The sequence below is a fragment of the Harpia harpyja genome, chromosome 16, assembly GCF_026419915.1.
Source record: "Harpia harpyja isolate bHarHar1 chromosome 16, bHarHar1 primary haplotype, whole genome shotgun sequence".
In the NCBI taxonomy this organism is placed as follows: Eukaryota; Metazoa; Chordata; class Aves; order Accipitriformes; family Accipitridae; genus Harpia; species Harpia harpyja.
Window position 1 is genome coordinate 17,918,445 of NC_068955.1, and position 27,448 is coordinate 17,945,892.

At 37.4% G+C, this 27,448-nt stretch overlaps 1 protein-coding gene across 7 annotated transcripts in view; it reads left to right on the top strand.

Annotated features, from left to right (window-relative positions):
• Positions 1-27,448, top strand: part of USH1C (USH1 protein network component harmonin) — a 53,358-nt gene that overhangs the window by 9,061 nt on the left and 16,849 nt on the right. For 5 of the 7 annotated variants that reach the window (XM_052811051.1, XM_052811050.1, XM_052811052.1 and 2 more), the window contains exons 5-18: positions 6,598-6,706; positions 6,797-6,821; positions 7,555-7,612; positions 8,374-8,477; positions 9,736-9,820; positions 10,895-10,954; positions 11,236-11,292; positions 13,139-13,281; positions 13,889-13,954; positions 16,976-17,100; positions 20,580-20,629; positions 23,490-23,642; positions 24,021-24,137; positions 26,291-26,539. In XM_052811051.1, coding sequence (XP_052667011.1) covers positions 6,598-6,706; positions 6,797-6,821; positions 7,555-7,612; positions 8,374-8,477; positions 9,736-9,820; positions 10,895-10,954; positions 11,236-11,292; positions 13,139-13,281; positions 13,889-13,954; positions 16,976-17,100; positions 20,580-20,629; positions 23,490-23,642; positions 24,021-24,137; positions 26,291-26,539 — 1,401 coding nt within the window. Of the gene's footprint in view, positions 1-6,597; positions 6,707-6,796; positions 6,822-7,554; positions 7,613-8,373; positions 8,478-9,735; positions 9,821-10,894; positions 10,955-11,235; positions 11,293-13,138; positions 13,282-13,888; positions 13,955-16,975; positions 17,101-19,737; positions 19,815-20,579; positions 20,630-23,489; positions 23,643-24,020; positions 24,138-26,290; positions 26,540-27,448 lie in introns of all 7 variants that reach the window. The other 2 variants (XM_052811055.1, XM_052811056.1) reach the window with 2 other exon arrangements.

Genomic DNA, 27,448 nt, shown 5'->3' on the forward strand with positions numbered 1-27,448 from the left:
TGGGGACAATAAGGGGGAAACATGCTTGAGACTGACTATGACTTTATTAGAGTTAGATTGTATGTATTAATATGAATAGATGGTGCTTCACAGCTCACGTAACTGTCTGACTTGAGTTTTTTCATATGTTCTGTTAAAGCTCAGCCTAAAGTGCCCTCATAATAGGTGGCACCAGGCACTTTCTGAACCCCACTGAATAACGAGAGCTGACAGGCAGTCCATTGTTCTAAATTGCTGTCTCACAGTAAAGCCAACTGCTTCTGAAATTTCACCCACCTGCTTTGACTAAATCTCTACACGTTTTCTATCCCAAAAATGCTGTCTGAGAAAGGTATAATGATCTTCTATTATACCATCAGTTTTACATCCTACTGCTTTTTTAAAAAATTCAAATTAATTTTGCATGATTTCTCCTTGAAGTAGTTTCCAAGTTACGCTACAATAATTGAATAATTCTGAAGGCTGAGGCATTTGTAGTTTGACCTTTTTTTAACTACAGTTTCTCTAGAAGGCAAGTGTTTTGTCCTTTCATGAAGAAATGTACTTCACCTTCCCACCCTCCCCACCTCCCCACCCCTCCCATCCCCCACTTTCTGATACTTATGTCTGTGGGGATTCTGCTGAATACAAAGAGTTGGAGATTGGTATGAGTGATGAATGTGGAAGAAGTATACAAAATGAGAAATTTGAAACAGTGATGTTGTTATGTAAAAATGCTTCAATTTCCTGGAAGCACTAAATATTATATTTCTTATGTTAAAAGTTACAAATAATAGGCATTTTACTTGGGGAAAAGTTAGGTTTGCAGCTTTTCTTTTGACAGTCCATCATCTCCCTGTTTGATAGGGAAAGGGGAAACAGTGATATATAACAACAAAATAATTGTTACTGTTCTACTCTGCTCAATCCTGCAGACTTTTATTTCTACTGCTTCTGATTCAGAAGGTTGGTATACAGTGATAGCAGTACAAAAGTAACAAAATATATGAAAATAACTATTAATTACTTCAATGTATGGACACTCTTTTGCAAGAAAAGCTGTTCAAGTGTCCTAAAGAGAAAGTAGTTTGTTACATGCCTCTGTCTCCTGTAGCTTAGCCTAGACAGGTATTTCTAAAGCACCTTCAGTCATACATTGTCAGTTAGTAACAGAAAAGTCATTCAGATGAGTGAAGAGTATTAGACTGTATTTTCGTTTCATTTCTGAAGCTCAGCAAAGAGGAATATTAAGAATATCTGTAAGGGAAAAGCTCATTCCCATATGGGAGGAAAAATATAATATGATCTTGGCTGCATTTGTAATTTTGTAATTGTGTGCCTCTTAGGGAGATGATATAATACTAACAGATGTGACTTGCTTAATGAATGATGACATCCTCAGAACAACACTAGTTCTGCTGATACAGAAGCTATATGGACACTCACAAAGGGCACTGCCATTTGCAGTCCTAAAACTGGGATGTTTCTGTGTGTTATGGCATTGCAGTTAATAACAGTAGGTTAGGTTACCCCTTTAAAAAGCAGAGTTTGTGCAAACCCAGGCTCCAGGGTCTGTTATAGCCTGCATGATGCGGAAGATGTGAGTAAAGGAGGGATCTTGAACTAAACTAAAAACAAATAAAAACCCCCAGCCACCAAAAAATATATAAGATCAACAGCAGAGTCTAGGTAGATCAAATGAGGTCAACATTGCGTACTTGAGGCTGAATAGTTATACACAAACTTCTGGTATTTTTGCAAGTGAGTAATCCAGAGAGAGGCCAGAGATGGGAATGGAGGAAGCTTTTTGAGCATTTTACTGTAGAGGAACTCAACCTTCCTTTGAAAAGCAGAGGTGACTCACTTTTCTTACCATTCCTTCGAATAACCAGCAGAATCCTAAATAGGCTGAGAGTCTTTATCCTTGTAGAGGATATTGAGTCTTTATGCATAGTGACATAAGTCTGACTTCTCTGAGCCATTTTGCTTCTTGGCAGTACAGTCACATTGCCAGTGCTAATCCCAGTCCTAAGTAGTGCATTATTTACAATGGATTTCCTGAAGCGTTGAGGGCAATGGAACAGCTCTAGACCAAATTCTTGGGTTCGGGGTGGGGAGCTAGCTTAGAATTTAGCAGGGGAAAGAGGAGTGCAATGGCGTGGCTACCAGGCCTGTGGGATGGGTGGGTGGGTGGATGGATGTGGTTTTGAACGTTTGGAACAAGTTGGTTAAGTGAGTGTTCTTTCATAGCGAGAGCTATCAGGGGTGCAACACTAAACTGTAGACACGATGTTCTTTTCCTTGTTTTTTTCTGCATTTTTAGGACAGGTTGTATGTTCAAAAGCCTTCAGTACTGACCTATTTCCACTCTTATTAAAGATCATGTTAAAAATCTGACTGGCTTAAATGAAAACAGCCAGGACTGCTGCAAATTGCAGACAGGCCATTGCCCTGGGTGAGATTTTTGGATGTCCAGCAGGTGGAGCAGCAGTCCCACTGGTTAGGAACTGGGGACCACAATCATGTTCTGCCTCTGCAAGTGTATTCTCTCCTGCAGGACAGTCACATACTGCATTTTCTTTGCTTTTGTAGTCTTCTGATGCTGTGTCGTCAGATAAAAATCTCTAAGTTAAGTGGAGAGGAAACTGCACTACATGAGCTATGCTGGTACAGTGGACGTGTTGTTAATGTTTTGTGTGCTATTGCAGAGTATATGGCACTTCCCAGAAGAAGTAGAAAGGTTTGTGAAAGAAGTGAAGACAATAAGTGGGTGGTTTCTTGTTTTGTTGTTTTTTGGTTTTGTGGGTTTTTTTAGCTGAACAGGTCACAGTAGGAAGATTCAATAATACTTATTACATATGAAAAAAGGCAGAAGGTGATGGCATGCCTACTGACCTGTCACCCAAGGGTCACAGTGTGTGTTAATGTGACAGTCTTTAAGACATAGGCCATACTGAGGAATTCCTACTTGCAGTTCCCCTCCCTCCTCTCACATAAATGTGGTGATGCAAATTTAGGCTTTTGGTGCTGAGCTGTGCAGTGCCAGAGGAGGAGTCTCCAGCTGTGCCCATTTTTTCCCTAAAACTGTCAGCAAGGTACAAGAAAGCTAGTCCTCAGTGAGCTAGACTGAATTCTTCACTTTTTTTCAGGCACATCAAACTTGTGTGATGGAGAAAACAGTGGATATACTGTACGATTTAGTCTGTATGGCCATAGTGGATCACTCGCTCAGTCTGACAAAGACTGGAAGTGTTATCTTCTGTGCTTCCAGTGACAGTAAAGTTGGAAAGTTTCTATGGGAGAGAGTGGAAGTATCTGGCTCAAAAGCAAAAAAAAAAAAAATTGAGTCACAGAGTTATCTAAGGTGTCAATTGCTTGCACAGTCTTAACAAATGCATTAAAGATTACAAAGTTTATTGTAATACTGTTGTGAATATTACAACAAAGTCTTGAATTCTGTAAGCAGATAGTGGTTTTTGCACAATGGCTTTTTTTTTTTTTTTTTTTTTTTTTGCACCACCTTAGTGGTTAGGGCTGAATGACGCTTTTTATCCCTTCCTGTTCCTGGTGAGTCTCCTGTGCCTCCTGCATTCTGGAAGAAATAATTCTTCTGATCTTTTGCAGCAGCAGTTGAAAGTCTTGTTCACAATTGATCTTGGCACCAGGAGCTGGTGCATGGGCCGTCCCAAAGCAAGTGGATGAAAGGGAAGTTCCCCCCAGATCAGAACTAGTATAGCCAGAGTCTTTCTATTAACTAACTTTCACCAAATGTGTTATGATGAACCTGCCTCTTCCCCTAAACTTTTTAGTCAATCAAGATGTTCACTAAGATTGTAAAAATTGTGCTCTTAATTTGTAGTATAAGGACCTTTTCCAAACCTAAAGTGAAAGCACAGAGCCTCTCAACAAAGTTAATTGTAGATATTTCTTTTTTAATGAGTGTGACAATGCATTCCCCCCAAATTTTGTTGTGTAGAACTAGTTGCTTTAGCTCTGCTGAAACTTGAAATCAGCTTGGTGCAGATACCAGCATGGAAAATTTAAGCCTAAACTGAAATTTGACAGCTTGAAACTTGAGTCTTTAAGTGGAACATGTTAGGCAATCATTAACTAGGGACAATGCTGCTGTGAAAGTGGACATATTTGCGAGGAGGCATGCAAAGTGTCAGTGATTAAGAACAAAATCCTAGGCTGGTGATGTTAATCAGAAAAGACCTGTCAACTATCAGGGTGGCATTTTGATACATTTTACATAATAAATATTCACGGTAGTTCATAAGAAATGCTACTGGAGAGCAGTAAAGTCACAGTGTTCTTGTGGAGATCAAAGTACAGAGCTGTAAGAGGGTATTGTTGATGGTTTGTTGTTAGAGCCATTTCCTGGTAATCATTTGTGTATCCTACTGTGCAGAGGATTGATTTGAATTGCCTAATGGAAGAGAGTTATGCACTAGTTTTCACACAGCCATGTCATGGTGTTCACGTTAGGTAAAAGGCTTTACTTACGATGATCTAGCCAGGGCCTTGCATTTTTCAGTGTTATCTTGAACAGCTAATAAGGTACAACCTTGAAGTGGGCAATGTTTCCATCACTGATTCCTTCTCAGCCTACATAGCTAGGGGGATCATTAGGCAGAGTTCATAGAAACTTGGAAATTTCTAGTCTATTTGTCATATCAAAACAAATTTGGATTTATATTAGAGGAAGGGAAGCCTTTTGAAATAAAAGCTTTCCAGTGATATACTGTCATTTTATCACCAAATAAACATTAGTTCTATTAGTTCTTTTGTGTATTCTGATAAATAAGATTTGAAATTTTATAGAAGCAGCTGAAAGCTTATGGCACCCTGTCTGTTCTACACTAGTAAATTGAACACTGCTGGGTAATATTCTTGGGGTGCTGCCATTTGATTGCTGCTGAATGTTAGTGTGGTCCTCAGTATGGCCTTTGGTCTATGCCAGCGAGCATTGTTGATCAATTCCTACACAGCTCAGGTGATAGCACGTGCCGGGGTGATTCCTAGAGAGCAGGTTACATAGAGCCACCCTACTTTGGAGGAAGTGTCTTCAGTGCTAGAGAATGGTCTTTATACTTAATTTATATATGAGGGCATGTGTAGTTTCTGTGTAAGGCTGGCCTGGTTTTTGATCAGACAATGGGTCTTGGAGATCAATTGAATTCACCATGTAGATTTGTTTTTACAGTCTTTTGCTTCGAGATATGTTACTTCTTTTTGGTGCAGTATATGAATATAAAGATGCTGGAGGATAGTTCAGTTGGTTTTGTATTTCTGCTCTCATTCCTTCACAAGAGTTTTGTGATATGTTTTTCTGTGATATGTTCAGAACAATATTGAACTGTTTTGAGGTAGGTGGTACACACTGGCAATGAAGGTTATCTTTTACACTAGTATACACTTAGTTATCTAGTTTTTTTTTTTCTCTGGAATATCTGTTGGTTTTTTTCCATTAGTAAAACCCCTACATCTTTTCCTGTGCAACAGGTGAAACCTCTGTGGAAAATTCCAGTTGCTTTTCAGTCCATTGTATACCCAATCTGTGAGACAAAAAGCACATAGATTTGGAAGATAATCAAAGAGGGCCTGTATCTGTACAGAAACCCGGAGCCAATCCTTTAGGGTGGAGGACAGAGCACAAATTACTGCTCCCTTCAGTCAAGTTATCTTCATCTAAATTTGCCTCAGGGATAACACTAGTTTTGTCTCTGCTATTCAGAGTGCATATTCTTGGTCTGTTCTGTAGCTGACTATGCTTCCTGTCACCCCTGGAGCCCAAATATATATATATTGCATACACATGGAGGCCTGAGTAAGCTTGGGAATAAGTGATTGACTTGCCTTCTATCTGGTGGGAGCTTCCTTCTGTGTTTCTGTCCTGTCTCAAGTTTTCTCACTTTTTTCATGTCATACAAAAGAGGGAATGCCACAGCCTAGGGGCCACAGCAGGGTGGTGATACCATCTTCTCAACCATAGTATATGATGGGTTGCTGCTGTGAAACACTTGAAAATGTCTCACACATGATTAGCATGCAATTTTGTAACTAATGTAGATGATCCAAGAAGGCTTAAGCTACTGCACCCCAGAACAAACATTCATTATGCTAGTATATGACTATTGTAATTAATTAATTGCACCTTTAATGGAGGTAAATGCCATTAAAATAATTCATAATCAGACAAGGTAATAAGAGAAAGTTTAGTTTTCTATTCATCAAAATAGTTAAGGGATCTTGGAGAACATATGGTAGAAGCAAACTTAAACTGCTGAAGTGTAGAGGAAGAAAATCACTCCAAAATTATTTGAATTGAAATACAGACACTTGTGTTTAAGGTAATATGTGGAGTACAAGTCTGATGTGTAGAGACTAGATATTATTTATAAAATTTTATTTGGCCATTAATCTGCCCTTTTGGTGTTAAATGTTAAGTTCAAACAATTACAGGTAAATCTGATCTGGACATTACCTGAAATTCAAAAAGTATTTAGGACATTATGAAACCCTTGCATCAAAATGATTGCCAGATTGCATCATCAATTAAAAACCTTTTAATGTTAATTCATGATTTATTTTTTAATTCTCCCTTTCATTTTTGAGGTTGGAGATGAGATAGTTCGTATCAATGGATATTCCATTTCATCATGCACACATGAAGAAGTCATAAACCTCATTCGCACAAAGAAAATAGTGTCCATAAAAGTAAGATGTAAGTAACATAAAAAAAATCACCTGCATCACTAAAGATTGCTGGTGATCTGTAGAAAGTGCTACTTAACAGAGTATTTTTCTTTTTCAGATATTGGCATGATACCTGTCAAAAGGTAATGGTATTTAATTTGAAAACAAATTAGATTATTAATTTTCACATAGCCAATATCCAAAGAACCTCTGTGTTTATCTGTTTATTTGAAAATGTGTGAATGGGCATCTCCGCAGCTGATAAAAATGTCATGTCCTTTGTGATAAACAGGGAGATGTCTTGTTTGATGAATCTGACTTCTTATGCCAGTTGCCTACTTAAATGAACCAATTTCTATTTCCTCATTATTTGTGGATATTACCTGGAAGTTTCATTATCAATGCACCTACCTTAACAGAGAGCTCCACTGCTTCTCTATGTACATAACATTTGAGGATTGCTTCAGAGCTTAGAAAAATTTCAAATTATTGTCCTCTTCCAATTTTTGTTGAAAAGTTGAAACTTTAAGTGCAATGTTTGAGAAATGTTAATGATGGGAGGTGTCTCTCTGCATAGACATTTACATAGGCTGTTCAAATTGTTATGATTATTTTCACAGTCTTTCTTAGAGTTTCCCGAAATTGTTTCGCTTGAAGAGGTTTTCTCAATTTTATGTTTGACGAGCTTTACTAGCCTAAATAATTGTATACTTGTTTGATGTTCCATTTAAATTGCTGGAAAATAAACCAGTTGTTGTGAATGGTATCCAAAGGAACTTGTGGATGCAAAATAGGAGGCCACATTCCAAAGCAGCTTCTTGAATACATTCACAATTATTTTTGTCCCCATTATTTTAAATTACTTTTTCTTTCCAGTTCAGCAGATGAACCCCTTAAATGGCAATATGTGGACCAGTTTGTGTCAGACTCTGGGGTAAGAGATCAATATTTTAAGATATCTTCTGGGAAATCTGTAATGGTTCTGAAACACTTTCTCCTCTGACCTTATCACAGAAGTTATTGTATGTATTTCTGTGATGCAATATCTTGTTACAAGTGTTCTGGGAGAAACATCTTCTGTGATATGAAATGATTCTAAAATCATTAGGTAAGGAAAGGGCAGGATACAAATGAAATATCTTTTACTCATTAATTGGTACTTTATTTTGCTTGAGTTTATTACCTTACCAGCCTATAGTTCTATTGTATAAATCTTTAACAGATTATTTGGCCTATCTTAGCTATATTAGTGAAGGAATGACAGGTATGAATGCAAGTGGCTTCTATGGGTTGCAGCAGTGGAAAGAGAGACCACAATTACAGTTCTTTTGCTTTCAGGAAGAAAGACTTCTTTAAATATCGAGTACTTTCACGTATTTTTCCAGCTCTTTTGTCACGGAACATCTAACTGATTATTTTGCCATATCACTTTCCTCTAATTTTCCTTCACCCTTTTCTGAAGACACTTTGACTATTTAAACAATCTTCTCCAAATAGAAAGGTAAGTTCAGTCTTTCACCTCAGCCATGCAGCTCTGCTGAAATGACTGTACTTCACATTCATCTCCAGCAGGACCTCAGAGGAATCTTATCTTGATGTTGGCAGGGTTTGATCCTGGCTTTATGAAGTTTTGTAGTAGTCTTGATAGAGTTCAACACAGAGTAACATCTGCAGCATTTTTTAATCCCCCTACAGGAAGGAAAGGGCAGTGTTGCTGGGCTTGCTTCTTCTGGAGGGAGAGACAATAAAGAGAAAAAAGTCTTCATTAGCTTGATTGGTACAAAAGGCATGGGTTGCAGGTGGGTACATGTTTCTTACTTAATGTCACTGGTTTGTTAAGTGAGACATCCAAGGCAGTTATTTCCATCATTCACTGATATGATATCAGGAAAATGGAGATCCACGCTGGTTCAGGAAAGCAAACTGGAATAGGAGGATATCTATGGCACACATTGTGTATTATTAGATAAATCATAAATACCTGTGTCACAAGTTCTGACTTTAAAAGATTTTTTTGGTTTTAAAATAAGAGCAGGCTGAAAGCGACATAATACAAGCTGTTGTGGAATTGGATCTTTTAAATGCTTTTACATTTTGAAATACTTTTAAATGCTGCTCTGTGATGTAGCAAGTTTCAGCACTGTCCAGTGTCAGGTTCACTCCCTGAACTTAGACTGCTTTCTGTGGCCCTTTTCAAAACTGAGAAGCCATCACACAGATATATCCAGTTCCTAAAAGTAATGTTGAACTTGCAAGATTTTTAGAAATATGAACAGATGCTTTGCAGACTCCTGTCCTAGCTGAAAAGCTAGTTATGGAGGTTTTGGGGTAGAAGGGATATTGTAGGATTTCTTATATATTTAGGAATATATAGTTGAAGTTATCAAGATTGAACTGCACAGAATATTTTCGAAAGCATAACTTTTCTTTCATATTATTTGGAAGAGCTAAAGTTTTTTTTTTAAAAATTATTTACAGACCTGGAGGCGTGGTTCAACATCACCTGCTGGATATATTATCTACAAAAATAATTTCTGTGTTTGGGCCCAGCTTAGACTGCAGCTTAAAGTTTCCAGGCTAGATGTTGGCCCCTGGTTGAAACATCCTACTTGCTTTTGATAAGTAATCCTGAAAAATAACATTGTATTATATATACAGTATGCTGCAGTTCAGTGAGTAAATGTGCAAGCAATTAGTAATTCTTCATTGTGTTCGATGCTTGCTTTTGATTGTCATTAGTGTCCCAGTCCCTTAGACAGTGTAGGTCAGTATACTGTTATTTTCAACATCTAAGGAAAAATCCAGGAGCTTGAATATTTTTATTTTAGCTTTTTCTTAAGTCATAGTTTTGTGCTGCAAGGGATAGAAAAGTAGGATGATAAACCGTTGTGCATGTACTGGCAAATTTTGGTGTTTGTTTCAGAGTAGGCTAATACCACAAAAATATTCTTTAATAGGAAAGAAATTATGAGAAAACAACTAAGACTTCTCACTGTATTACACTGTAATATTCTATAAATATTATCCTTTAAGTGTTTGTTTTTTATATTACACCAGTATTTCCAGTGGTCCAACACAAAAACCAGGCATTTTTATCAGCAATGTTAAGCTGGGTTCTCTTTCAGCAGAGGTGGGCTTAGAGGTAAGTATGCCACCATCCAAGGTAGGTACCACAAGGAAGTGTTGTTTGGTATAGAATCATAGAATCATTTTGGTTGGAAAAGACCTTCAAGATCATCGAGTCCAACCATTAACCATGCCCCCTAAACCATGTCCTGGAGTACCCTGTCCACTCACTTTTTTAATATCTCCAGGGATAGTGACTCAACCACTTCCCTGGGCAGCCCATTCCAATGTTTGACAACCCTCTCAGTAAAAAAATTTTTCCTAATATCTAACCTAAATCTCCCTTGCCTCAGCTTGAGGCCATTTCCTCTAGTCCTATCTCCAGACACCTGACAGAAGAGACCAACACCCTCCTCACTACAACCCCCTTTCAGGTAGTTGTAGAGAGCGATAAGGTCTCCCCTCAGCCTCCTCTTTTCTAGTCTGAACAACCCCAGATCCCTCAGCCGCTCCTCATAAGACTTGTGCTCAAGGCCCCTCACCAACTTGGTTGCCCTTCTCTGGACACGCTCTAGCAGCTCAATGTCTTTCCTGTAGTGAGGGGCCCAAAACTGAACACAGTACTCGAGGTGCGGCCTCACCAGTGCCGAGTACAGGGGAACAGTCACCTCCCTGTTCCTGCTGGCCACACTGTTCCTGATACAGGCTAGGATGCGATTGGCCTTCTTGGCCACCTGGGCACATTGCTGGCTCATATTCAGAAAGTATTTACTACTTTGAGGATTCTGGATCACTGTGAAGTCACTAGGTGTGGGGTTTTTGTTGGGTTTTTTTCTTCCATGGGAACGAAATACCTTGTAGTTACGTTTCAAAATGAAACAAGTTTCCTAAATTTTAAGAACATGAGAGTGCCCTCCTGGGTCAGACCAATAGTCCATCGAGCTCAGTATTTAGTCTCAAACAGTGGCAATAGGAAACGGTAATACAGGAGGATGTGCAAGCCTGGCGAGTTTCCGGTCTGTTCCCCTTGTACTCTGTCAGTAGCTATGATTATTGTATTAAGAATGTTAGAGAGTATATCTGTTTATGTTTTAATTTAATATATGTACTCATTTAGCATCTGTACTAAAATTTGAATTAATTCCTTTAGGTCGGTGATCAGATTGTTGAGGTAAATGGAGTGGACTTTTCTAATGTGGATCATAAAGAGGTAAGATCAAGTCTTCCTAATTCGCTGAATTTGTAGTTGTCAGCTTATTAAGCATCTGTCTGATTTTCCTGGCTGCAAAAAATATGTTTTGATACTGAGCTACTTAACCAAAGAGGTTGTGTATTGAACATGGGAATGTGGAGATTTGAATACCTACCACCCTGTTTAGTTCAGGCAGGTCTTCTGGAAATCCAGCTTTGACAACCAGCATCTTTCATCCTATATATACAGGACTTTTACCACTTAATTCAGACTGATCTTTGTTTTGTTTTAATTTGCAGGCTGTCAGAGTGCTCAAAAGTAGTCGTACTTTGACTATCTCTGTGGTAGCAGGCGCTGTAAGTAGTAGTATATTTATAAAAGCAGAACATTTGTGAAAATTACTATGTGGGCAAATAAATGGTAAAAATAAATAGATAAGAAGTAGAGCTGTGTTTCTTTATAATGTCTATACCACTAAATTCTGTCAAACCAGGGCAGCGTTGAGTAGCTTTTGATTATTTAATTGATAACTACCCGCAGTATTCTCAAATAAAACAGTTTCATGACTGTGGGCCAGTGCAAACCCATTCCCTTGACAAGGAATGGAAATTAACTTTTATTGTAATTGTTTCTCACGTTTGAGAGCTGCTGTTCTAATAGATAGCTGCTTCTCCTGAAACATGAAAGGTGAATTGGAGTAAATTAATTTTTCTATCCTGAATAGCTGATGTCTTAGTCTTATTCCAAATTAATTCCTTGTGTAACTGTTTATCTGATCTCTTCAGTGTATCAACACATTGCAAATTGTTCAATTTTCCATTTCCACTGTTTTGTATAACAGAACTATATGCCTTTGGGGCCTAATCTAAAACCAGCTGAAATTAATTAAGTCTTCCCACTGACTTCAGTGTGACTTTCAATAAATGTTTTAATGTTTTTACTGCTTCAGTCCTTCTTACAGTAGAATGTATAGTTCTATACAAGAGGATACTCAAGTTCCATTGACTAATCAAAGATGGTATTTTCTGATTGCCTTGCAATTGAATTAAATAGGGAAAACAAGATTTATTAAATGATTTAAGCTGCTTCCTAAGGGCTCATGTATACTGTGTAGCTATAGTAAGGAATTCATGGTTTAATTAAACTACTGTTACAGTAACAAAAGATGCAGTTGTCCAAAGGCTTTGTAGAAATTGTTTAAACAAATGTTCCAGACTAGATGATTAAGGTCCAGGAACTCAACATCCTAAGGGCTTAGTTTCAACTCCCAGATATGTTACCAACTGTTAGAAAAGATGGAATCTACTCCAGCATGTACCACTGGGGTTGCATCCTTAAAATGGTGAATTGTTGCTATGGAACTCTTCTGTTCCACCCTGCTTCACCTTGCATGTCTCTCCTTTCCTCAGTACACATCTTTGTACTGAAGAAGACATTGCAAAGGGAAACAGCTTCTCTACTCCTGTTTTTCGGTCAGCTAAGACCGTGGTGCAAAGGCATTCTTCACTGCCTGTTTTTGTTCGAGCTGTCTGCTTTTGAGCCTTAGAGACATGAAAAATCTGGCCTTCCTAATTAACAAGGGATTGTAATTTCAGTGATGAAAATTAGATAAATGTTATCAAACTGTTCCACACATAGCACCGTGGAAATACCTTTCTTGAATAGAAAATAGTGCTGGTGTCTTAACTGTAAAGCAAATGAAACACATCAACTATATAACCTTTTGGCAGTGTAGGTTCCCTATATTTGAGTTCCATGAGTGATGGTACATTTCCACAGCAGCCAGGCACAAGAGCATTAAAACACAGTAACTGTGTAGTTGCCTTCCACGTTGGCATTCATTCAATGTGCTGTTCTCTAGCATTGCATTGCTCAGATTTCAAGGAAGTATAATGTGGAGTTTTTTCTGGGTGACACCCTGAGCATGTCTCTGGCATGACCCCTGCGCTGCTGTTGCTGACTTCAGTAGTTGCATGCCTCTTCTGAGTTGTTTAGTATCATAACTTTGATACTGAAACTTGGGTAGCTCTTTGGAATGAAGTGGTCAGATCTTTCAGGGTCTTTCAGAAAGCATTCCTCAGAAAAAGTGATGTGAGGAAATGGCAGATGTTCTTGTACATAATTGGTTTTGAATTATTTCCTAGAAGAACTACATTCATGAGACTTTTTCACAACTGATTTGGGTGGCGGTTCCAATTGCAGGGAAAGGAGCTGTTCATGACTGAAGAAGAAAGGCAGAGAGAAGCACGTCTCCGTGAGCAAGAACGCCAGGAGTTAATGCATCAAAAGCGACTTGCGCTGGAGACTAACAAAATCATCAAAGAGCAGCAAGAGAAAGAGAGATTGTAAGGACTCTGTATAGGACAGTCTGAAAAATTTAGCTTGGATTTGGAAAGGGTGTGGAAGACAGGAGCAACTGTGAGAAGACTCCCAATTTAGATTAACTTAATTTTGCTGTTGCAGAGTCTCTGTTCATAAATCCTTATCCTGTGGTGCTCTTGATGTTCTGGGTTTTCAAAGCTGATATCATTCAAACACGTCTTGAGTAGAAGGGTCACCTTGTTCCCTGACTGTCATACCCCTATGATTCAGTGTGATATTAGTTATTTTCCCAATGCCATTCCCTCATCCTTTATTTTTAGCAGGACAGTTACAAATTTTATACTCTTACAATAACACACTATGGAACTGTGTCAGAAGGAGATGGTGACTTACAGAGTTAAATAGATGATATGCCCTTATCCAGATGGTCACGAAAGTCCTCAGGGTTCCTACGAAAGTATATTGAACCCTTGATATCTTAAAGACAACTTTTTAAAAGGAGCATTTTTCCCCAATGCATATGTATTTACTGTCCATATCTTTTACTAACTATATGCTGACACACTTTGTGCAAGTTCTTACTCAGAAAGTACTATTTTTATCATGGTGTCCTAATTCCTCTTATTATAGAAGAAAACTGGAGATTTCCCAGAAGGCTGCAGAGGAAGAAGAGAGATACCGCAGAGAAATAGAGCAGTAAGTAAAAAGCTTACATAGGCAATATGCTGCCTGAAAAAGGGTCCTTATATATTAGATCTGGCTGAAAACATTCTGCATGTTCTTTTCTAATAAAATTGTGTAATATTTCAATTTAGCGAAATGTAGGGTCCAGTGCATATGAGTAAGTACACCGCAGTTACGGAATAGGAAACAATCTGATAATCAGCACCTCAAAAACATGAGGATTATGGTGATAATAAATTCAATGTGAAATTGAATTTGAGTGCTTATTTTAAAAATACATTATAAATGTATAGAGAAACTTAAGATTAAGGAAGTTCTGTGTCTCAGAACTCGTTTACTCTGTTGTCACTGAACCACTACATCTAATTCTAACAGAAAAAAAGAAATTAATACTGCAAGGAAATGGATCAGGGAAGAAACAGAATGACTGAAGAGCTGGAAAACATGCATATACTCAGGGGCTTGATGACTTATCCACTTAGCTTATATTTAAAAAAAAATAAAACAAAACACAGGTAGTTTGTTCATTATCTGTAAGAGTGTACACAGCGTGGAATTTAATAGCCTTTTCAGTCTATCAGACAGTTCTGAAAACAAAAGCTGTGTATATTTAGACTAAAATATGGACTATGTGATGCTAATCATCTTGAGTAGAAATTTCAGTCATCATAAATTTTAAGTAGGATTTTGCTTTTCTAAGGAGAGAATTAATTAAATTAAAACTGTGGCACCTAAAGCAGGAAGTTCTTATAACCTATTTTATTCAGGAAATCTGATTTTTATTATCACAGTCTATTCTGGTTTTAAAAATCTGTGATTATAGGAACTAGACACATTCAAAGATTGTATTATAATAAAGTCAGTACTATAAATGTAACTTAAGCATTGTTTTACATTTGGAACTTTAAAATTAACCAGTATAACATGTTGTTGTTATCACAGTAATTAATTTCCCTTCTAAATGATGTTGGGAAATTGCATGAAAGATAGTGTGAAATTGCACAATATCTGTTTTTATGCATCCTTTTAGAGCTAAGATTGACCCTGAAGTATTCAGCTTTGTACCTTTGACATCTTAAACAGTTTTTAATTCATATTCATTCACTTAAGTCCCTTTACATGTACCTGTATTAGCTAAAATTCTCTGATAGAAAAAGTGTAGGGATTTCTAAATCTGTGACTTGCAAAAAGGAATATATTCCCTAGCTGTCACAAGAGAAGAATCTTCTGACAGTCCTGCCGTGGGCTCTACTGCAGCACGTGGATGAATTCTTACAGGTTCTCTTTTTCTAATTCCTGGGGAATAGGTAACATCCTGTTCTTTATTGTGGTCTACTGTAGAAATTGCTGCAATAGCCATGGAAAGCTACTGTAAAAGCAGACCATCACAGGTGAAGAATGATTCCGTTCTCCAAATGCAGATTGCTTGTCTGTTATAATGAATGTTTGGTATCTGCAATATCCTTCTGAACTAAATGCATCTTTACTCACTCAGGGAGGACTTTCATGATCAGGCTGCCTTGAGGGCTGCTCATTGTAAGGTCTAGCAAGTCTTTATACTTCGTTGTGTAATTTCCAAGTGCTGCTCAGGCACTTATTAAGCTTTTCCATATTACAATCCAAACTGTTAAGTCTGTCTCAATCTCGTTGGTGTAGAGGAGGGAGGATGGTAGTATAGCAACTTCGATTTAATCTGAAGCTTAGGTTTAATAAGCAATTGCAGGCAGGCAGTTTCACTAGAATGTAATGCTTTCCTGTATTAACAGTTTGTCAGGATGACCCTTTGCTCCATTTTTAAAATCCTTTCTGCAGGAATTCCTTGTATAGATTCACTGTGCCCTTTATTAGTTTCTTGCATACATTTTAGGAAGAAATTTCAAATATGCCTAAATGGCAGAGGTCCTTAACTCTGTGTACTTCAAGTTACATTGTAACCCCTCTTTTTTTTTTTTAATTAAAAGGAAATGTAAAAACAAATCTAAACATTCAGTCCAATGTTGCCTGCTATTGACTATGCCTCCAAATCTAAATACTGACCTCAGCTGCTGATTTAATAGTGCTTTGACCACATGTGGATATTTTTTAAATATACCTTAGCTAATTTAGAGATGCAAAAGATAATCCAAGTATGAATAGCATCATATATATCTAAGATCTGGTAAGTTTTTGAACCATATATCAGTTAACCAGTTCAAGACAGGCTACAGCCAAGAATAGATCTTGGATCACTTAAAGGCACCATATATGAAGCTACAAGCCATTAGGTTATATGGTAGTTCTCTTGTGACATACTTGGGATTTGCTGAATTTTCCTTCAAAATGTGTTTTTTTGATCATGGTGTCTTTCTAGGTGCCTTCTAGGTAATTTACTTGTTTTATGAGCTTCTTTGTCCTGAAGCGTGACAATTTTTTCTTTTTTTTTTTCCCTAGGATGCTGAATTTTGTGGTTTGTGTCTCAAGAGTATCTAGTTCTTTTGGGCAAGAGTCACTTTTTAGTGTAGCCTAGAATTATGTGTTTAGGAAGCTATCATCCAAATGGAGATAAGATACAGAAATAAGACACGCACTCTTGAGGTATAATTTACCATTGTAACATCCGATTTAGGCATGTGGTAAATATTCTGTCACTTAGTATTTTAGTTAAAACTGACTGTTTTTCTAATAGATATTTCCCAGTTCTAAAAATGAAGAAGAATTAGGTGAGAGATGGCTTCAGTTAAGGTAACAGTCAGTATTGCAGTGTATCACTCTGGGGTTAATATTTGTGCAGGTGTTTATATAACTGGCCTTAGAAGTCTCAATATTAAATAAGAATATTTTACTCAGTTACATTGCATTTTACAAATTATCTTAGTAGCTTAGTAAATGAAACAGATTGATGAAAGGAATTTGTTTTGGGGAAAGGGGCGGTTTATTGTGCTTTATATTAAAGAGAAAAAACCAAACATACAGAACACTAAATAATTGTAATGAGTTTATATTGATGATGCTGTTTTTATAGTCAGAATTCCTAGCTGCATTTTTTTCCTATAGGATAACAGCAGAGGAAGAGAAATTTAAAAAGGAGTGGGAAGAAGACTGGGGTCCTAAAGAACCTCCCAAATCTCTAAAAACTGTGACTGCAGAAGTGCACCCTGCCCCTCATTCCAAACACAGAAGTAAGTAATTGATTTCAATCTGCTTCCTAGGGGAAGTATTTGTTTCAGTCACATCACTGAGCTGTATGGAATATATCACCAGTGTGTGTCCAAGCCAAGCTAGCTATGACTTGGTTATTTTCAGAAGGTTGAAAGCATATGATTCATTAATTTAATAGCTCTTATTTAACAGGTACTTAGCAAAATCTACATCCACTCAAACAGTCATGTTTTTTAACAAGAAGCAGCAGCAGCAGGAAAAAAAAAATAAAGCTCACTAAGAAATCGTTTGAAGTATCAGCCTCTTTAGTTTGGGGGTTTGGTGCCTTGCTTTCCATGTTGTTTTTGTTCAGTGTTTTGCCTGTCAGCCTTTTCACAGAGCAGTTCTTGTGTCACTAGACTTGTGCTAGTTTCCAGTATATGCCCAAATGGAAGTAGTGCTGCATTTTTTTATATGCTATGCAATTATGTTTTTATGTCCATGCGGATTAGCTGATATTCAAATGCTAAGTTATATACATATGAGTGCTTTCATCTCGGTGAAGAAAATATTGCGTATAAGTAATATTTTAGGTTTTATGGGCTTTTTGCTACTGGGTTTTGTTACTTTTCAAAATGAAGATATGACGAAGGGGAGACAAGCATTTGGTTTTGTTCCTTCATTTGGAATTAGCTTTGAGCTTTCTGCATTAATCATATAAGCAAATAATTTAACATCATTTTTATATTTGAGAAGAGATCTTGGGAGGTGGAGTGTTTGAAGGTAGAAAACGAGTACTAGATTTGCAGTCTCATTTAGAGTGAATGAATGCACTTTGTACTATTCCTATTGTTACCTTTTTTTCTTCTCCCTTACTCTAAATCAGTGTATTACAGAGGGTGGAGGTTATGGTTTTGAGTATTTTTGTCTGCTTGCTCTTAACTAAAAAAGATAGATATGGAATCCCTGCTTTTGGCTTGGAGGAAATGAATTCAATGGTTAGTTTTCAGAAAAATCTAAAGATCTTCTCCCTCATCTCTTCAGCAGGATCTCGGTCCTCTCTTACTTTGGCAGTCTTTGAGGGCTGTAGGAATGTCTTGAAGCTCCCTTACTTCTCTTACATGAGGAGGAGTTAACAACTTAATTGAGTAAACAACTTAATATATTAAATGTCATTAAAAATTGCAACAGAAATCATTGTTGCAAAAGAACAGTGAGAGACTAAACAAAAAAGAAAAATCAAAGATTCTTAAGAATCAGTGACTTAAGTGTTTTTCCTAGATCTTTTGACAAATCTGTTTCTTGCCAGCATGCCTTTCACATCTAATTTATTTCTTCTCAGGCTAAAGTATTTACCACATCATTTTTCTGCATATCACTTTCTTCAGTTCATGCTCTTTTGACAGCTATCTTGAAAATGAAATGATGATGGTATAATGATATTTACAACCAGTGTAAAAATAATCTTGCATGCTAAGAGCTTGGGTAGCAAACATGTAAGCATGTACTAATTAAAAGCATGCAATCAGAACTTCTGAATCAATTCCTAGTGACTTAATCGTGAGAAAGCTAGGCACATTTCTAAGAATTTGCAAAATTCAGGCATCTGTCCATGAGTTGCTGTGTGTAGTAGCAGATCTGTTAATATCTTGAATAGATCATCTGTCAGAGTAGAAGAAAAATCCTGCTTTTTCAAGTGTGGTTTACTTGTAGATTTTGAAACACCTTTTCCTTACTTTTTGTTTTTTCTATTCCTCTCCTACTATCATTTTTCTTACTGAATCTATCTGTTTTTCCTCTCCTGTCCTCCTTTTTCTTGTCTTTTTCCTCTTTTCATCCATTGCAGCAAATCTTTCACAAACAGTCTGTAGTCTGCACGCACTGAAAATTGATTTGATATCACTGGGCAGGCTGCTTCAGAATTAGTCAAGAGACTGAGGAGGTACTGTTTTACACTGCAACTTTTCCATGAAGAATTGCCCTGAAGTGTAAGTTTGACTTTGTTGTCCAAAGGAATTTAAGACCCTTGGAGCTTAATTGGCAGTTAAGAAGCTAAATTGGAAGCTACAGATAGTATGTGAAGAGTGTACTAAAGTGGTATTAGACAAAGGAAAAAGCAGAAAGTGCTTGTTGCATAACTTTAGGGAGACCTGGGTCAGTTCCTAACCTGATTACGTTATTTTTTTGTGTGACTTTGGGGAAGTCACGTAACTTTTCATGGATGAGAAACTGAGATGGGGAAATGTTTCTTCTGCAACTCTCTTTTATCCATTTAGTTTTCTGATTCTTCAGGACAGTGTTTTCTCTGTATAGCATTTGCCCCAGTGACAGCACAGTAGAAGGCTGATATTTCTTTTTGAAGCCAGATATCCCAGAACTGCCCAGGAAAAGCCACCTACCTCTGCAGGCTTCCCTTCATAGCAGAGCAGACTAATTGGCCATGTGCAGATGCTAACTGCTTTTCAGGGTTGGAGGAGGTTGGAAGTAGATTTGATTTAAGCAGGACCTCTTTTTTTTTTTTTTTTTTTTTTAATTATGTGGAAGAATATCCTATTGCTAACTTCTTATTTCATGGAAACTTCTAGTCACACATTGCTGATCTCTTTTTCATTTCATGGGAACCTCCAGTGAGACTGTCGTTTCTGTCTCCTCACTCCTTTCCTCCTTTGTTTCTCTAGTAGATTTAAAGGGAGTTGCACATGACCAACTTGAAACAGATGACATGGATGAAGTGATCATGAAGCAGGACAAACAGGTTTGCAGCTCAGCCTTAGCTTCCTTTCCTGATTCAGATTCTTCCTGTGTTTCACTTCCTCCTGACAGTCAGTCCTGACACTGAACTGATCATTTGATTTTGCTAGGGCAATATGTGTGGTCCCTTGGTAAATGATGAAAGGTATGACACTGTTGCTGTCATTGCTTTCTAAATATACCTTGATACAAATACAAAATCTATCAATCCTACAGAAAGGTGGCTTAAATTGGGAGCTGTGTGTGTTATTGGTGTTTCTTATATAAAATTATGGTAACAGATTCTTTTGTATGTTTTTACTTAGCAATGCGTTTTGTAATACTCTATGTACTTGGCTTGAAATATTCTATCCTAGGAAATGGAGCTTTTCTTGTCTCAAACGCCACTGTGTTCTGCCACAAGCTCGAATGAGTTTGAATACCTGTTTCATTTTAAGAAGGCTTGTTAAAACTAGTGTAAAGTAGGACTGTGACCATAGATATCTTAGCAATGCATATGGCTGTATGGTTCTGTATGAAGATTACTTGTTGCATTTGCTTTGTTTAACATAAAATGTGTATCACTAAAATAAGGGTAACGTGACTAAATGTACTAGCACTATTGATCAAGAAGTCATCTAAGAACTTGTCATATAATATCAGACCTTTGGTCTTGTGCTTTCAAATAAATTTTAATCAGTTATATGTTTCACCATGGACTGATCTGAATCTGAACCAGTCCTTGACTTTTCTTCCAAAAAAACCCCAACGTTTCCTTTACCTTTTGTAGCTTTTGGATGGTTTTATCGGTATGAAGGAAAATTTCCCACAATCCGCAAGGTACAAAGTTTGATATGTAAATTTGTTTGCTGTGCATTTGAATTTTAATTCCTCTTTTTTCTTTTTCTTCTCTGTTATTACTAGACATTCTTTATAGTCAAATGCTTTTTCTTTTAACGTGTGCACAAATTCAGATGTGTTTGGGATGCATCTGCCTAGGAATTTGTCCTATTGAATACTTTGGACTTTTCAAGTTCTGCCAGCTGCAGTGGGAATTATATGTCAGTACTTTGCAGAAAGTGTTCAGTACAGGTGGGCAGTACGTGTCTTTATGTTCTCCAAAAGTCCTCAGAATAATGTATAGAAAAAGGTAGAGACAAAAATTCAATGGGAATCAAGTATGCAGTTCCCAGTTATACCTTTGCAAATATCCCAGTAAGAGGAGTGCTGAAGGCAAAAGGCTTTTAGGTATGTACATCACACAATGAGAAAGAAAAAAAGAAAAGAAAAACAAACAAACAAAAAAGAAAATCTTTAAGCTTGACAGAATACTTTTATATCTGTAGAGTTGCTGCTAAAGTATTGCAATTTCAAATTATTAGAGTTTAATAATTTATTCCTGCTGTTGCTTTATTCTCTTTATTTCTTTCAATGTATATTAGCCACATTATAGGGGTTTTGTGGTTGTGTTGTGTGTTGGTGATGGTTTTTTTTTTTGTGATGGCTGATGGCCATGAACTGGGGTAGAAATGTCAAGAAGAGTTCATATGTCTGTCTTCTGAGAGCTCAAGGTTTCTGAGGAGGTCAGGATTGTGTCTGACAGATTAAGTATTTGTGTCACCGTTTAGGACTATTACTTTAACCTTCTGTGTGGACAGGAAATGCCTGTTCACCTTAATAGAGAATAGGAAATGATGGTACACTCCGTTACCATTTTGTACTGCTAGCAACTCTAAATCCACATGGATCTGTAACTTGTGTGAAAGCCAGTACAGTTAGGATATCTATCTGAAAACTATAAATACATGTTATGAAAACTCAATCTCTTCACACAAATAGGTGATCTTCTGTATTGCTGCTGACAAAGGTAGTTTATAGAGTGTCCAAATACCTTTTCATATAGTAATGAAGATCTTACCCAGTTCCTGTTGAACTCTACTGCACAGTGTGGACTAGAATCTTTGGCTTTCAGAAATGTTTTTAAATCTGGAAGTGATGAATTTTCATCCTACTCCAAATTGCTAATTGATATTTTGTTTTGTTTTAAAAACAAAATTTCATTCTGTACTAAAAATGTCTATAATAGGAAGTAAACTGAATCCGTGGGGAAAATGGATGGAAAGGGTGACTCATCCTGCTGTATCTGAATGCAGTGAATGCAGCTAAGATTGTCTGATATATGTTCATGTTCTGGAACATTTTGGCTTGTGTGTGTACTGCTTAGTGTGCCTTTAAATTCAGTAATTTTTCAAATGTTGATACCTAGGAGGCTGACCTGCTAGATGTTACATTTAGTACACAGTACTAAATGTATCTTCTAATTTGTTAGAGGATAAGATAATATCAGCAATTGTTATTAAGGTACAAACTAATTAGCCCTGAATAAAACATGCCAACAGAATTATGTTTATGTTAAAACATTAGTGTGAAAAGCTAGATTTTTTTTTTACTTTTTAAAATTTTTTTCTCCAACTATTATTGATTTTTTTATTATTATTTTTTATTTTTTTCCCCAACAACAACTCCACTTAACCATGAAGCAATAGAAAACATCCCACTGAATTCAGTAGTACAAAGTTCCAATCAACTACTTGCCTGGGAGAATTATCTTTTGTAGCTGCCAGGGAAAATGTCTGTTTTCCAATGGTTTATTATCAATATTACACGTAAAAGGTGGAAGGAAGACAAATAATGCTATTTAAGGTGAAGCATGTTCATGCTTTGAATTCCCCAAACCACCATGAAGAGTCAGTAGCTGATGATAATGAGCAGAGCAAAATCAAACCCAAAGCATAGCCTTTCTGGGCCCTGGCAGTAATTGACAATAAGTGGCCAGCTGCTCCTCCTTTTTACTTTTTCATAAATAAAAAGAGAACATGGGCTTTCCAATACCAGTACAAACAGGAGAGGGTGGCAGAAATGTGACATCATTAAAGTAGAAATAAGGAGCAAGATGTACTTTGAAAACAACAGGAACAGAGGCTTCAAAAAGACTATGTAGTTTTCACCTTTGGTTGCACTCTACATCTAAAATTTTAGAGTTGCTTTGTGCTGTATTAGTTCACTCACGTGAGCAGATTTTATCCAGTGCTCATAAAAGCTACTTCGCCTTCGTGATGGACTGTTCTTTCCTGGGAGCAATTCAGCTTCTGCACTGATCTAAGCCTTGCCTTTGTAATTGCTTATTTCAGTGGTATTAAGGCAGGCAATGCTGGTTTTAGGGCATATGCATGAAGATGTTTTATGCATAGAATATCCACATCTACCTGTACATGAGCATCTGTCACCTGAAAGCAGTCAGTCTTGTATTTAGATAAAAATGCCAGAACAGAGTGATGGCAAATCAAGACCTAACCAAAATTGTTTGAATATTCAAAGTTTTGTACTGGGCCTGTGTGCCCTAATGTTGTAACTTTGCAGAGAAGCAAAAAAGTTGAGCTGTCTGATCTTGTCCAACTTATGTTAATGTCCACAAGCACTCCAAATAAGGTTGAATTTCCTGCAAATTGCTGGGGAAATGGACTTCAGATTTTCTTTTAAAAGACCATCCCCATACTTGCACAGACTAATTATATTTCCAAGGCAGGCACTCATGTACCGAGCTTGAAGTTTGCCATGTCTTTAGCTGATGTAAAAATCTGCTTAACTGAAGAAAAAAAAAAAAAAAAAAAAGAAAAATGAAACCACCAAAACTTCCCAGAAAGGGAAAGAGCGAAAGAAGTCAAAAAGTGACAGTCTGTGTGAACAGAGGAAGAATAAAAAGGAAATGGAGTTTGAGCAAAAACTTGCCAAAGAGAAAGAAGGAATGTTGGAGAAAGAAAAACAACTGAAAATAAATCGTCTCGTACAAGAGGTATGTTGTGTTCTCCTATGAAGTGCAAAATTATATTGAAAGAAGATGAGCTGAATCTTTAGTGCAATTATCTTAGCAGGACACTTGTTTAATTATTTCAAAGATAATGAAGTTTTAAAAAATTGCTGTTTCACTGCAGAACTCTGTTCCCCTGTTTGCTTGTTTCTACAGTCAGTTTTTGCCCAAATGAAGATACCTCTGCAGTTAATGAGTGTCCATGTGTAGTGATGAATTTAATGAAAGACAGCAGAATAGGAAATCATTCTCAAAAGCATTATTATTTTTAAAACTAATTTAAATGGCATTTCATACTTTTGAAACATTTTGTATTGTAACTGTACCTATAACCTTTTTTCATGCACTGATGTTATGGTTAAGGTATCTGAGACAGAACGAGAAGACCTGGAAGAATCAGAAAAGGTGCAGCACTGGGTGGAAAGACTTTGTCAGACACGATTAGAACAGATTTCCTCTGTGGAGAATGAGTCTCCCGAGGTAAAATTGTGGCTTCTCCATATATTGCATGAGCTGTAAATAACTCAGTAGTTGTGTCCTAAAAGCAACAGGTTTTTACCAGAGAAAAGTCTGTTTTGACCTTTCTCAGCCTTCATTCGAAGAGGGGAAAAAAAGTCAGTAATTGATAAATTACAATCTATATAATTTGCTGTTCCTATATTTTATTGAGATTTTTTTTTTTATTTTAATGGTCTGGTTTTATTTTGTCCTTTTTAAGTATATTATCACCACAAAATTAACAGTTCTATTGGCTTGTGAGCTGTTTGGCCTAGGTGGGATGTGCTACCAATAATAAAACTGAAACTCGAATACCCAGCCATATTTTTTTAGTATCTGATGAAAATAAGAACATCATTGACGATGAGCTCTTGGATGCTTCCTTGTATTGCATGGAATAAAGCTACAGGTTAAGAAAATGACAAAGATAAGAAACTCCCAAATAACAGGGTTTGGTTTTGGTTTTTAAATAGTCCCCTCAAACGAAGGGAGTTGCAGATAGTGATTGTGCCTTAGAGCCTGATGGTTCTAGATGTGGAGTGAGGCTTTCCCACCATCCTGCTGCTCTGGCTCTCTTCCAAACACAGCTGCTTTCAAGAGGAACACTGCAATCTGTTGAACTCCCCTGGGGTCCCCGAGAAATTGCAACCACAAAGGGGACCCTTGGGGAACACTCTTGCATGAATTTCCTTCAGGTCAACGTGGAGCTGCTCTGAAAAAAGCAGCTGGTCTTCTGTTCTTCCTGATCTCAGGCTCAGATCCGTGTGGCTCTTCAGATCCATGTGGCTCTTTCAGTTCAGGTCTCTAGGACAGTGGAATGATTATGCTGAGTTTTCTCTTGCTACCCGATTTTGGCTGCCTCTGTTCTGGTAGGTCTTTGTCCCACTTACTTTGTAAAGTAAAAGGGAACACTACAGATTAAAATCACTGTTGTATTTCCAGAGCTCTACCCTGATTTAAGACAAGCACTCTGTTGTATTTGCTCCATCAATTCTTCTATTACATTACATTACATATAAATATTCTATTACAGTTCTACAAAACTACCTAAGCAGTTAAACTCACATAAAACAAAACCAAAATGCTTCTGAGAGATAAATGCAGCTGAACAATATTCAGGTACTACAGGCTTGAACTGCTGCTTGGGTATAAGAGCAGTCAAGATCTCTTGACCTCTGCCAGTGAAATACCTGTTTTTTATTACCAAGGGGTGAGTATGGCAGATAAGGAGAACCCAAAGAATGTCAACAGATACACCTACTTGAGGGAAGTATTGTCATATTAGACTGAGATGCATGTGTCTGTAGGACAGCTTATCTCAAATATTTCCTCAGCTGAGTCTACAAAATAGCAAAATGAAAGAGTATCAACTGGATTTTCTTAAATACTTAGTTTGTTCACTGATAAAAGAAAAGTTAGCCACTCCAACAGCATATGTAGAATCCTTCTTTGCACACACAACCTTATTTTTTGGGTGAGCTGCTCGTTATGTTCAAACTCTGGAGTTTGTTAGCCCCACCATGCATCTGGTGTTGATTAACAGAAATTAGAAGGTCCAGAACCTCCTGAGGATCTGAATTTCATAGCACCCTAAACTTTTTTGATAGCTGCTTAAGCTTACTTTTCTCATGTGTATTAATGTCTCATTATGTTTACCCCAGACTTTAGCCCCTTTCCCTTTTTAAATGGCATGGAATTTCAGGGCCCTTCTTCAATTACTTTCCTTTTATATAATCACCTTTGCAAGGAGCAATTCTTGCTTTCTCTTCATAAGAGCTAGAGAAGCAAGAGTTGTGTTATCTGTGATTTGTCCTATGATTTTACCTTCTGAAGACTCCATGCAGTTGGGGTTTTCTGGTTGTCTTTTGAGGGGTTTTCTTGTGTGTCATCCCCCCTGCCCCAACAGCCAAGGCTAGTGTCACAGCACTCCAATTTTCTTTCCAGTTTAGAAGTAAAGTGCTTTTAAAAAGGCTTTCAGAGAAAAAGTTTATGTATATTCTGTGTGGGAGAAGCCAGGAGCTTCCTGTGCAGGAGCAGTTAGGCTGAGTGATGTTCCTAGGATTTGCCACTAATTTCTTCAGAGCTGTTGCAGGCAGATGAACTGTTAAGGCAGATTTCTTTTCTGTTGCACATAGCTGGCAAGTGGACGTCCTTCTGCTTCTCCTTCGGCCACATCAATGCGGCGTTTTGCTGGTGGCCTGCAGCTGCATACCACAGATCTTGATGATATAAACTTAGATGAAGTTGACAAGCCTAAACAACGTGTCGCACCACCTCCACTACCACCCCCCACTGTTACTCCAGCATCATCAGCTCATCCGCTTCCTACATCAAATGTTCCACTTTCAAGAGGTCCAGCCCTGGCAGTAACACCAGCTTCCCAGGTGACCTCATGATCTGTTCAGATGCATGTGCCTTTACCATTCCCCTGCCTGGCTTTCCTCCCCTACTCCATCACCCACTTTATCCACTGGATCTACCTATCTGCCATATGCAATGTTAAAAGAAGGAATGGTTTCAATGCTTCATAGTAGTGAATGCAGTCCAGAGATAGATTGTTGTTGGGTTTTTTTGTTTTGTTGGTTTTTTTAATTTAAGTCCAGAGGGTTTTGCTCTCTCGTCCCTATGTACATTGTAACCCTACCACATGCAGGTATCTTGGGCAGAACGTATCAGCTAAAAAGACAATTTGGACTTGAGTGTTTAAAGATTAAAAAAAAAGCAATGGCAGGCAGCAGATTTAACTCACAGTTGACAAAAATATCTCTGTAGTGAAAATGACTTGTGAAAGTGTTTTAAATGTCATCAAATTGATTTGTTAGGTGAGAAGTGTGGACAAAGAAAATTAGCTTAAAATCAGAAGCTCAAACTTTTAAAATATCAACACTGTATAAATTACCAGTAAAATACTTTTAAATGAACAACAGCTGATAATCAGGTTTGACTTTTTCTGCACACACAGGAGTTAGGGATTTCTTTGAGAAAATGTTCTGACTTTCTCCTTATTACAATCTCAGTCCAAAAGAGGATCAAATATAAGAAACCTTGTGCCAGATCTCACTTTAGGAGAGAAATGGCGGCTGTTGCATCATAATTCCCTTTGCTAAGCACTGTAGTGGGATTCATGTACTCATTTTTGTGGCAAAAGATTCTTATTTGTTTCGAACAGCAGAAGAGGATCCCATACGGTCACTTCTTTCCTGCACACTTTTCTGCATGGATTGACTGACTGCATTGTTGGATTTAATTTTTTAATTTTTTTTTTTGCATGTTTGCTTGGAAATACTAGGCTT